This window comes from Apostichopus japonicus, chromosome 17 (assembly GCF_037975245.1).
Source record: "Apostichopus japonicus isolate 1M-3 chromosome 17, ASM3797524v1, whole genome shotgun sequence".
In the NCBI taxonomy this organism is placed as follows: Eukaryota; Metazoa; Echinodermata; class Holothuroidea; order Aspidochirotida; family Stichopodidae; genus Apostichopus; species Apostichopus japonicus.
In genome coordinates this window covers 35294744-35307596 of record NC_092577.1, presented here as the reverse complement: position 1 = coordinate 35307596, position 12853 = coordinate 35294744, and the positions used below count along the sequence as shown (strand labels likewise).

The window sequence follows — 12853 nt, the reverse complement described above, 5'->3', positions numbered from 1 at the left end:
CGTATAACACCGAACTTAATCAATGGGTTTACTTTTTCCTCATCAATATGCATAGAAGGTACGAAAATTAACGGAAGCCGGTGAACACCATCGTTGTTTTGAGCCAAAGGGGTTATTTTTTTAGTACTACGTAGTCTACGCGCTTGGGTGATAACATAGAAGTTACGAGTGCGAGATAATTGACCAGACTGGGTATCGAGGTCCGTGTACGGGGGGGGGGGGCGGTGGTTCTTTGTGGAATCATAGGCCAGGGTTTATGATAATCAGACATTACCACACGCATTTGTATTGTCAAAGCACAATATCATCAACCTGCTGTGTTTTTTTACTGTTCTTGATTTTTCACGTTTTCAATTATATATATATATATATATTTATATATATATATATATATTTATATTTATATATATATATATATATTTATATTTATATATATATATATTTTTATATTTATATATATATATATATGTATATATATATATATATATATATATATATATATATATATATATATATATATATATACATATATATACATATATAAATAGTGGGCATCAAGTACAGAAATATAGTTGTATTATCGTCTGCAGGATGTTATAGGTGTTGTGGCTATACTTGTGGTTTAATAAAAGCGAAACAAGTTTCCCTTTTGTAGTTATTAAGGAAACGTTTTAGCATAACAATGTTGTTGACAATGATGTTATCTACATGTTTGAGCAATTTATACGAAACCAGGCGTTTAAAAAAGAAATTTTGATATTTTCAACAGCCGTGCGTCATGTAAGTAACTCTAGAATTCAACCCATGAAGAGAAACACTGGCGCCGAAAGTACCACAAAAAATTGTTATTATTTGAAAGATATATGCGTATCGTATTAATATATATATATATATATATATATATATATATATATATTTATTTATTTATTTATTTATTTATATACGTCAGCTATAAGAGAAGTTTGCATTTGCGACTTGATCAAGTCTAAATGTGACCTCATCGACGAGCTATACATCATGTGCTTCTTTCTCTTTTTTTTTCGTTTTCGTTACAATGTTGTTGTTGTTTTTATCTACCATGTAATGGGATTTGCAAATGCTGAGCTCTTTACGTGTCAGTTAGTGTAAAACTGTTAACATTCTAGACGTATACCTTGCTAATGATGAAACAAAGAGAAAATGAAAGGTTTCATATCCTAAACTATCACAAACTGAGAGCTCCCGGACATCTAGGATATGCCCCCCCCCCCCCCAAGGGAACAAGATCTGTCTAAGCTCAAGATGGTGGTAGGGTTTGCATCTACAATGGCCATTACGGGTTACCGTAGCAATATGAATCAACCACTTGGCCATTCAGTGCCCTGAATTAACACGCTATGGTATTGTATATTCTCCTGCATGTTGTCCGTTAATTAATTTATGGAATTCCCTTGCATGAGTCATTTGACCTAATTTGTTTACATCTCAGATTTCCTGATGACAGAAACATGGGAAAGCCAGGCTTTTAATGAGACAGAAACAAGTTATACGAATTTTAAATTCTGTATCGTACGACAGATACCCGCCGGAATTGGTCATTATCCACGTGGTGTGTATATTGCTGTAAGCAAGTCCAAAGGCATATCAGTGTCTCAGATTTCACCTAGACTATTTGTCAAACTGTTTAGTTCATGTAAAATTTGCCCAAAGGAAAACCCGTGATAATTTAATCTAAGTATATAGGTAGATTTTTGCTTTTTATGATAAAGCCCTTGAGGTGAACGCAATTTTTGTCCTATTGAAGTATACTAAGCCAGTTATAAGTTTTAAAAAATCATGACCCGGTTCAACGCCTTGATCTAAATAGGCCGTATTGATAATTTATAACAACACAACAAAATAATAACATTTAAGACTATAGGCGAAAGCTCTCATTCTCATCTACAAAGAAGGCTAAATTTCAAGGGAGTTCTTGGGCAGGAGGGCAGTCGGTCACGAGGGCAGGAGAGGGGTGGGAATACACGGAGAAGTGTTTATGCAAAGTGATCGTAACTTTAGTGAAAGACGACTAATGATTAGCGGAATATGCAACAAAACGGTTAGTCATAAAACGCCGACCAGATGTTGTAGAGACTTACGTGATTCATCATGATATATAAATATATATATATATATATATATATATATATATATATATATATATATATATATATATATATATATATATATATATATATATATATATATATATATATATATATATATATATACACGTGGAGATGAACGAAATCGTGGTCTTATGACAGTAGGCTATAGCTCAGAACTTCGCCTTGTAGTCACGTTTGTAACACGTTGCTTGTATTATCAGCATGGCACTGTCCTCTTTATTTGGTGGCCCTACAATTGCAATCGTTTTCCTGTAAGAGATCTCTAAATTAATGATCCGGATGTGATAAAGTGAAAATTATGGCCGTCATGGAGAACCCACATGTACAATTCATTAAGTTCTTTTCCTGGCATTAATTAATGCAAGGCCATTCCTGTAACCCCGTCGGCTTACCAAGGTGACTTATGATATAAACAAATTAAGTAGACGAGTTTCAAAGGTCTCTATATGCGAATTGTGTTCGCCCTTTTAGCCTGTAGCCCTGAAAGCACCCCCCCCCCCCATCCATCTTGACTCGCCTCAAACTGAGGCGGCCATCTGAAAAAGTTAACTTTCCATTGCACGTTTTGTTCGTGTCGCTACAAAATGCAGACAGTAAGGAAACGTGATACCTTGTTATCTTTAGCTGGACCTGAGATATCCATCGCTGTATCGTTTGTACACTGTGCTGTGGGTATATACCGCAGCTGTATGTACTGACTGTACACTAGTGTCTAATTACCAACGGTAGCAAGCTGTGTGTGTATTGTTTGGGATCGTTGGTGGTGTCTAACACTTCTGTTACACCCCATTCGAAAGTAGGTCATATTACCGGCATAAGACGTTTCTTTTGCGCGAGTCTTCACACCCTCTTTTAAAGGTCATCATTATTGGCCGTAAATTTGAACTCGTTAAATATTGCTAAAAGTTTTGGAAAGTACTTTACTGGAGGGTCTGGTCCTTAAAATTAGTTTTAAATATCAGGATTGTTAGAATAAACAAGTAGGCTAAAGGGCTCAGTGTCTGTAACTTCTTATAGAGTGATGGTCAAATATATGTGCATGTTGTGATCACAGCGTCATAGGCAACAGAGGCTAAGAGTATTTGCTATACAGAGAATACCTTTTCAATTTTCTTACTTTACCTAATTGGGCCAAAAATTTAGCTTCGTATCGTAAGGTTTGCTCAACATTGCTGGCATTGCTTGCAAACAGGTTGATAAATTTGTAATGTGCAGAGAAACCTTCGCAGCATTATACGTGTCTTGATATCGACTGAGCCCAGTTTTGGTTTATCTTTCTATCGGCCTTTTTTTCTTGCAGTGTGTTCTTGGGAGATTGTTTAACACTATCCAATGTGCGGAATGGTGTAGGAGAGGCAATACTTTATAAAGGAGGGGTTTATACCTGGCTTCGGTGAGACCGACTCCCCACGTAGGAGGAGGGGCGGGGCAGATCCGCGACCATCCTCCCCACGTGTTAACGTAAGGCTGAGCTAACAAATACTGAATTTTTGTGTGAGAAAGGGGTGTACATCCCATCTTATCTCTAATTAGATCTGCGCCTACAAATTTCCATAGCAATAACTGTAAGATTTTGAACAGTAAAAGAGCTGACATTTTAGCAATAAGCCTACTGGCTCCATTCTTTTATCTATATTCTTTATGTAATCTTCCCATGTAACTAACGAAGTTCCAACATGTCTTGATTAAATCATATATAATTCTCCCGATTTCCATACCATCTTTAGTTTTGACGATGACAATATAACAATTTTTATTTCTGGTATGGTATTTAATAAATTTCACAGGTACGTGTAGGCGTAGAATAGTAGTGTTGCCAGATGAAACATATGGTGTCACTACGTATGAGAACTGGTGGCACAATATATGAAAACTGGTGACGCTATACGAATATGTCGACGGATGTAAACCACTGTTCGTGTTCTTGGGACGTTGAAGAATCATTGGCAATCGACTGAGCTATAAACTTTGTACAAGTATCTGTATGATCCCCCCCCCCCTCCCCACACCCTCCTCCATGCTCTGGTCTTTCAAACCACACCTCCGTTTTTAACAATCAAAAGTTGCTATAACGTTTCTTAAATAATTTTAAAACTTAAATCAGCAGGCCATCACTTCAAAGAAAGATGATAGGGACCGGCGTGGAGGGGGGGGGGGGGTCGATCACAAATGATCAGCTAATTATTTACCCTGGAGAACTTGTTCTCCTTAATGTAGGGGAATTATTTGGAAGGAACCTCAAACATAATTAAATGGATCCTCAAATCTTAACGGTAGTCTGTTCCGACGATATTATTTAAATTCACCAATTAAAGTCTGCTAGAGTATGTTGTACACTAACATCGCACAATATGACATTTTCACTATTGTTCACACAATCGACAAATGCCCTCCACCCACCCACCCCCCCCCCTTCACCACACTGTACAAAAACTAAGGATACCGTTATATTCTTCTATTTGTCTACAACTTTAATCGTCTTTTCAAACTACGTCAGACTTTACACACTCATTTAATCAACCATAAACTATCCGTTTCTTATCAATTAAAGGATTGAGATTCCTTATATTAAAGATAAGGTTTAAGAAGGGTTTACTTCCTTTACTTACACGACAGTATACACCGGAGTTATTGTTATCCAGACACTCATACAATGTTCCATTCAGTGGTACATCTTATGGTGTCTAAGCCCCTGACACAAGAGCTTTTATTTTTCTTGGAAATCCCTGAAGATATCTGTCAGAGGCTGACAAAGCAAATTTCTAGATCTTCTAGTGAATTTCCGTCTTTTTCTGGTGTGTGTATATATTGAACATGAAATCACCAACGCTTTGCCATTATAGGCTTGGGTCATGCAGCGGCAAAACACCATGGATTTAGGAGGGGGAGGGAGGGAGGCAGGGGAAATCACTAGTCTCCAGGCTCCGAGAATATGAATACATTTTTCTATATTTCTCAACACAACGTGCCAACAAAATGGGCTCTCCTTACATACTCTACCACAACATTCATGTATTTAGATGTTGGTTTTTAATCATTGTGTTTGATTATGAACACGTTTTCTCTTCAAATTAAACAAAGGGTCAAGTAACAAACTGGCACTTTTTATTACGAAAATTAAGAAAGGTGACCTTTTATTAACAAAAGGGGCAAGTTTGAGGTTAGTCACAAACTGGGAGGGGGATCATATGCTCCCCACACACCACCCCAGCTCTGCCACCGTATTTGAGGCACATGAATATTTTCAGTGAGATGCTTCCTGTAAATATGTACACAAGGTCAAGCCAATGGCATTACCCCCACCCCAGGAGGTTGGACTGTTATGTGCGATGTCTGTTTTCCTTGGGGAAATAACACTGCATGTTGCAAGTACGCAGACATGGATAAAGGTGGGGGGTGGGGGGAGCTGGGGATACACCTCACCACTTTCAATGACCCCAGGACCACACCACATTACTATTTGCTTGAGACAATGGTCCTGAATAGTGAGGATCAATAGGTCAGTTTTAAAAATGAGACTGAAGGCCTATATACATGATGACCATGGCACCTTAACTCTACACCACTCACACCCCTCAGAGGTCCAGCTAGGGTCATGTATAGTACCATACATCTACCTAATTGAGAAACTGAACTTCACACTGAAGAGCATCGTTTAATTTACAAATTCCTCGGCCCTGGCTTCAAGTGTTCAGAGCACTAGAAGGGGGGGGGGGGGGCATACATATCTTTCTGTAAAGGAGCCCCATTCTAAAAGGTTCATAGATTATAACATTCCTTGGGTATAGATTTGCTACCTTACGTTAAGGTGACCAGACGTCCCTGATTTTCGGGGACATTCCCCGATTACAGTGTGCTGTCCCCGATGAACAAGTGTCCCCGAAAATGTCCCCAATTCGTCAAAATGTTCAGGAATTTCGAAAATATCCCACATTATTAGTAAAATAATTGTAAAAACAAAATTCCGGGGAGTTATGCATCAGTAGAAATGGTGTTTCCTCTCATGAATGAATGAACTCAGGGAAATCTCAGCTGAAGGTTGAAACGGTGAAAGCCATGCTGCTAGTCAGAACCCATTCAGAATGTCTTGTATGGAATTCAGCAATAAGCTCAGTAATGAAGTATTGAAGAAAATACACTCTTCAGAGAAGTACACTAAGACCAATTGACCACAAATTTATGACACAAGCAACTCACAAGCTCTCAAAGAACCACATAAAGTGAGTGAATTTCATCTAAGGAAAAGCTACATTTTTGAAAATAAATTGATTTAAAAGTGCTTCTCAGTATCACCATTTTACATCTGAGCAACCAAGGCACTTGGAAATTTTCCAATAGGGAGGGGGACACCCCCTCCCCTTAGTCCCCTCCCCCATGTCAGTCATGCAATAAATGTCCCCGATTCCAGTGAGGAAAATATTGTCACCTTACCTTACGTGGTCTTAGTTTGCAGGGGGGGGGAGGGGAAGTAGGGCAGTGCGGTGGACACTGGTACTTTTTAAGTTGAGACCTTTTCACAAAAGTGACTACTGCAGGTCTGCTAATGAATCAATGTGAGAGTGTATGCGTGGATAGAGAGGCGGTGAGGGAGGTAAGAGGGGGTGGGGGGAGCAGGAGATGATAAAATATTATTTAACATTTTTAGGAACTTGCAGCTGGTTATGGACATAATCACAAGATTAACTAAGTAACAATTAAGTGACTGGACTGGTGAACCCCCTTTTGCAGCCTTATATTCCATTGAAGGATGAATGCTTGGGCAGAATTTTAGTCTTCATAAGTTCATAGATATGTTATAGTCTTGACCAATTGGATGCTGGTAATGTTTCTATACCTATTGAGGATTTCAACATGTCCACCTTGGATGACACTAAACACCATTTGTCCTTGACAAATGGTTTTGTCATTTGAAGCCATAATTGTAGTCTTCTTTCCCAGTGAACTTGGTGTTCTATCTGATTGAACTTACCTAATGGTCTGCATATTAGACTAGATTGTTCAGTCGTTTAAATTGCTGAACCTCGGCAGGGTAATTTTTATCAAAATCAAAATTGATTCTGTCACTAAAAGTCAGACTTTAATGATACTACAAAGAAGAGAAATCATCTTTAACATTTTCCCAGAACCAATTTGTATTTTCCCAGACCCTTAATTGACCTTAGACCACTCATTTTTTCAGGCCTGGTTACAAACTGACAATTACCTCAGCTGTCCAGAAGACATCAGAAGCACAAAATAACAGACAACGATTGTTAAGTTCTTTTTGTCTTTCTCCTGTTTCAATCTGTATTGAACATTTTAGAGTTAGTAATTACATATCTGTTTGAAAAGTGGGCTAGATTCTACCGCTCAGCAGCCAATAAGGTGTCCACGGACTACATCGATGGAGTGAAGAACCAATCTAAGAGTCTGAAGGCATCGTCCTGATGATGTCACTGTCACCTGTTAATTAAATTAAATAGGAAAGAAAAACAGTTAATTGTTTTTCCCCAGAAAAGGGAAGGTGCTTAAAAGATGGGTTTTTTTCTGTTTTTTTTTCAAAGCATTGGACTACATTTGCAGGATGACTTTGGGCACAAAACTAACTTTAATATCTTGCAGACCAATGCTAACATTATGTAGTCAAGTGATATAGAGATACAACCAGGACGGATAGGAGTGTTCTTTAATTGACCATATCGTTATTGATCGTCTGCATAAACTCATTCTTCAAGGTGGCTTTACATAATATAGACCTTTCATATTTCCACCATGTCTTTGGTTGAGAGATATGCACTTGTAAGACTAAAACAGATCTTTCTTGCCTTGGTCTGCTATGTCTGGTCACATTTGATACTTCGGGTTAGGCTTAGTGATGAGAAACATAAAACATAACTTCACTACAGGCCTCTTTGGCATAATTTTATGGTATTTGTACAGTTATCGGTAACATGTGATCAACTGTTTGTTTCGTCATTTAAACCCAGTGAATACTGCAAGGCTGCAAATCTATATTGACAAGTTTGATAACTCCTTCAAAAATTTTACTTTTGCTGAAGCCATCTTTTAAATCAGTTTAACATAATAAAGCCCTTCGCATTTCCATGTCCTTTGGATTGCCTCCAAATTGAGTGAAAAGAGCTTGTAAGACAAAAGCAGATCTTCCATGAAGTTAATGAAGCTTATCGATTTCCCGGATTGATAGTAACTCTGACAGTCTAGTTCCTGTTCTCATGTCTAGTTAGAATAATACGTTGCAACCTCCTAGTATTGGATTCTGTTTGCTCTCAGCAGCTCACTAGGTCTAGGGAAGGGTAAAAGCCCACCTTTGTGGAACTGATACGTCTCCAAATAGTCATAACATGAAAAGGTTATGCTGCCCCCTCCCTTTCCGACCCTCAATTTCCTTTCCTCTGAATTGTACCAAAATTATTTTGCGATTAAGAATGGATTAAAATACTAGATTTGAGAGGTGACAGAGGTTATGGTGGAATTATTTACCTGGATCTGTGATACAGAGAGTGCAAACCCTGAAGTACTTTCCACAAGCAGTCCCTAGCTCAATGTTGTTTCCACTGTAATGGTGGACACCAGTCTTAGCCAACATGGCGTAGTATTCAATCTCACTCTTCCTGCACATTCAAAAAGAAAGAAAGGAAGGAAACGTTGTCAGTTATAATACAAAAAGGTTATTTAAAAGCGGCTCTTTGAGTTTGCTTGGCAACCTTTCCAACTCTAAACATAAGACTGCTGATACCATCTGGGTGACGAAAAGTTGAGGATCAAATTAAACTTGTTTATTATTTGGGCATCGACTTTTGTGATCTTTGCTTGTCCATTGCTAAAATTACAAGTGCCAGAATTTTCTACAAGAAGAAATGCAACATATAACTCAACACAATATATCAACAAAGAATTCATAAGAATTCACAAAGCTATTTGCTTAAACCATGTAGACTATGAGGAATCACATTAACATCACAAAAACAACCGTCAAATATGAAAGACATACAGGTGCCACTGGATTTATTTTTAAGGAAAGGTTTCATCTTTTACTGAATTACAGACACGCCACCTGATCAACCATTTCAAAAAGTCAGGTAATGGAACAGTAATGAACTGATGTCAAAGGTCATTTGATAATAATAAACATCTTCACAGCTAGCACTGACAGAGTAACTTAGGCCCATTTTCAACTTTACAAACCAATTTTCATGACATCACATCAAAATGAATATTCATGTTTAAGGAATATCTTCAAGACTGTTCTTGACTTTCCACTACTTCCTCTCGATCTTTCCTGACTCGGAGTAGAGTTAGTCGTCCTAGTAGTCTTGGAGGGAAATTTATAGCTACAATGTGAGTGTGGAGTTGAGTGGTCTATCACTCCTCCCAAACTCCTCCCCTCTGCCCCCCCCCCCCTCTCCCCCATTCTCTTCTCACAACTCTACAGATGGTTTTCAGATTCAAGAATGCTATTCCTCTGAAATAAAGTTAACTCTTTCATGATTCAGAAGAGATTTTAGTTACACAAATGCAAATTGCTCACTTCCTCTGCTATATTACAAATAAGTGTACTTTCAATACTTAGATCCAGGCCCATTGCCAATGGTTGCAACAAATCCTATCCCCTCCCCTACCATCCACTCCATCCTGCTACAGTTCTGCCCCTTTCCAATAACACCTCAGACTTTTCTTGTCCAATCTTGTTTGTTGAAGAGCAATCAGACTACTTACCTCAACTGAGGGGTGTTACTGGCCAGGATGATCAACTTGGCTTTACCCTGACGGAGGGATTTGAGAGTTTGCTTGATGCCAAGGAAATACTTTCCACTCTTCATCACCAGCTGCAGGCGAGAGTTGATACTCTCCATCTGCTTTTTCTGTAGATTAAAGAGTAACAGCGGACACAGAATTGTCAGAGTGTAACCATGAAAGATGAAAAATTGCCCAGATTTACAGCTTAACAATTGTTGGTGCCTGATCAGTGTTCTGTTTTCTATTAATGAAGAGTCAACATGTGTTGTAATTTTGCATAATCACATCAAAATACTGGAATATTTACCATTCATTATAACACATATAAAGATTTGGTATTTTCTACTGTATACAATCAAGGAAATATCACAAACTACTTCTTTTAACTTTGTTCTTTCTTGATTCTCTTCTTACATGTTAGGATTACAAGCAATACCCTTTGCAACTCTTCGGAGACAGTCCACGTGAATTTTGGTACTAGGCCTAGTAGCATTCCATGCACTTAAGGTATAGCGTAGGGTTGGGCGATATTTGCTTTTTAATGTCACGATAAATAGTTCAAAAATTATCGCAATATTTCGATAATTTTTTCTTGTTGTTTTTAGTGTGTTCGCGAACACACTAAAAACAACTGCCGATTTCCCACCAGTGTTTTCGCGCAGCAAACACACCGAGCATAATGGCGTGGGGTTCAGGGCCCGCCTTAGAGCCCCGTTGGGGTCAAGGGGTGGAACCCCTTGTGGGGGTCCAGGGGCGAAGGCCCCCGGAAAAGTTAAGTATTTTTGCGTGTCTGGCGATAAAAAATTCTCAATTGAGGATTCAAAATACTGACTAACTTTATGAATTTAAATTGTCACGAAACTGATGAAAGTTTTAAAATGACAAGTTAGAGTAGCTATATTATGTGATAAAATGAAAAGAGAATTAACCTGTCTTACAATCTTTATAAAGTTTAACTTACAAAACTGCCGATATTATGAAACAAACTACGTTCGGCAAAGCCCCGTTTCTAGACTGCCTAACAATCAGTTTACAACTGCAGTGTTTAACCGTACTTAAATATCACGGTAGGCTACAATGTGCTTCAAATTTTCTCAGGTACCTTGCAAAACAAACCCCCTGTCTAACACCTGTTTGTTAACATTTTTGGCACGGTTCAAAAAAACTTTTCATGGAGTAAACTTTTTTGGCTCCACTCTAGAATTAATTAGGTCAGTCAGTATAGAATCCGTTAAGTTATGCGAAATATTATCTTAGACGTTCAAGGAAAGTAGGTAAATATCCCCGTAACATTAAGGTAAGTAAAACACACCTCAAGCCAACCGACTCCTCCGCATGAACAAAACAATCTATTCCCCATGATACACGAGGCACAGTCTATACCATACAGACATAGCACGATATCAAGGCCCCAAATAGCTACAGTATGGCCATCTTTATGAAAGTAAACCTTGTAATTCCATGTTTTAGGCCACCAGGCGTGATTAACTTAATGCTAAATATTGTTTCCATGTCCTTGTAGAAATCGTCAACTTCACAAAATACAATTAGTTGTGTTTTTGTTGTTACGTGAGATCCGTAACCGACGAAGTGGTTAGGCTATTTACTATACACTTAACTATGGTAGGATATTATTATTATTTGTTTTTTTGTGGAAATTCTAGAAAATACTTTCTTTCCCCCGCTTTACACCAGATGTGGTCTTCTGGTTTATTCATAAATGGGTGTACTAGAGCCTTGTTTACATGACGCTTGTTGCATTTAGCACGATATGCCTGTTTCGCCTGAATTTTTCGAAAGTATTTTGCTCGATCTTTCGTAAAATTAGAAAGGTGTACCAACTTACTTTTCGTACACAATTGGTAATTTCTCTACTGATTTTCAGAGTTTTGTTCTCTATACAGTCAATGTTGTAAAGAACGGGTTTTTTACGAAGTTCAAAAGTCAGTAAATGAAGTTGATAAAATATTTCTTTTCAACTTTCTTAACCATGGAATGCTGGAATAACATTTATACATAAAACGGAGAATTTTTTTTCTACATCTATTTCAAATTTCTTTCACAAGAAATTATCGTCATTTGTTCAATCCTCAAAAAATATCGTCTTGAAAAAAAATTATCGCGATAATAATAATTTTCGATATATCGCCCAACCCTAGTATAGCGGATCAAATCATGTATTATAGCTTTGTCATCCAATAATATATACTGTTGCTAACTCATGACAGGTGTTAATAGATATAGAGGAATATATGCATATAGCCTATGACAATTTTCTCAGATCAAAGTCTAAAGTTCATCAATCAGCATCATGTTACAGGAGTCTCAAAAAAAGCTGTTTTAAATGGTGTTTTGCATGTTAATACATGCTTACTTCTTACTGATGTTCATCTATCAACATTTCTAAATGGCATTGGGTTGGCAATAGCAAGCCTTCGAAATAACTCAGGCCAATGTCCAGACGATGCATGACCAGCTACAGCAGTCTAACGTAGTAATATATTACTAGCCAACGCCTAATGTCATGAGTAACGTTACAGGGGTCAGGCATGGCTTGGTGGGTAGACAATTCAATGAAACTGATGGTATTGCAACATGAGATCCATAGGCCAATCTGCGGATGCGATCAAAACCAGTTGTGTACTTTGAATGTTAATGCAATACAATAAATTACATATAGCCTAGCCAGTGTCGCACAACAGCATTGCAACTGTGTATCGTAAGGATAGGTCTTAAATATATACATGCTTTATTTAACATCACATAGACAGTTAATGATAGGAGAGCATGGTATTACACATGTCGCTTACTTGTTTCTTTGACGCAACCATTTTGACCCAGTGTTAATCGCTGAGAAGCCTGAATGGAGGAAAGAGACATGAAATTGTTAACTTCAAAGTATTCATGGTATTAATTTTCTTAAAAGGTATCACTAAAGGGTAAAAATGGACCAATAATTTTAACATCAT

General features: G+C 37.8%; 1 protein-coding gene across 2 annotated transcripts in view; it reads right to left on the bottom strand.

The window, feature by feature from the left end:
* Positions 1-7415: 7415 nt before the first annotated feature.
* LOC139984392 (large ribosomal subunit protein eL30) overlaps positions 7416-12853 on the bottom strand; it is a 52617-nt gene continuing 47179 nt past the window's right edge. The window contains exons 2-5 of one of the 2 annotated variants that reach the window (XM_071998297.1): positions 12695-12743; positions 9864-10009; positions 8628-8758; positions 7416-7589 (exon numbers count right to left, since the gene is read on the bottom strand). In XM_071998297.1, the coding sequence (XP_071854398.1) occupies positions 7549-7589; positions 8628-8758; positions 9864-10009; positions 12695-12715 (339 nt within the window). In that variant the 5' untranslated portion in view covers positions 12716-12743 and the 3' untranslated portion in view covers positions 7416-7548. The remainder of the gene's footprint in view (positions 7590-8627; positions 8759-9863; positions 10010-12694; positions 12744-12853) is intronic. The other variant, XM_071998299.1, reaches the window with a different exon arrangement.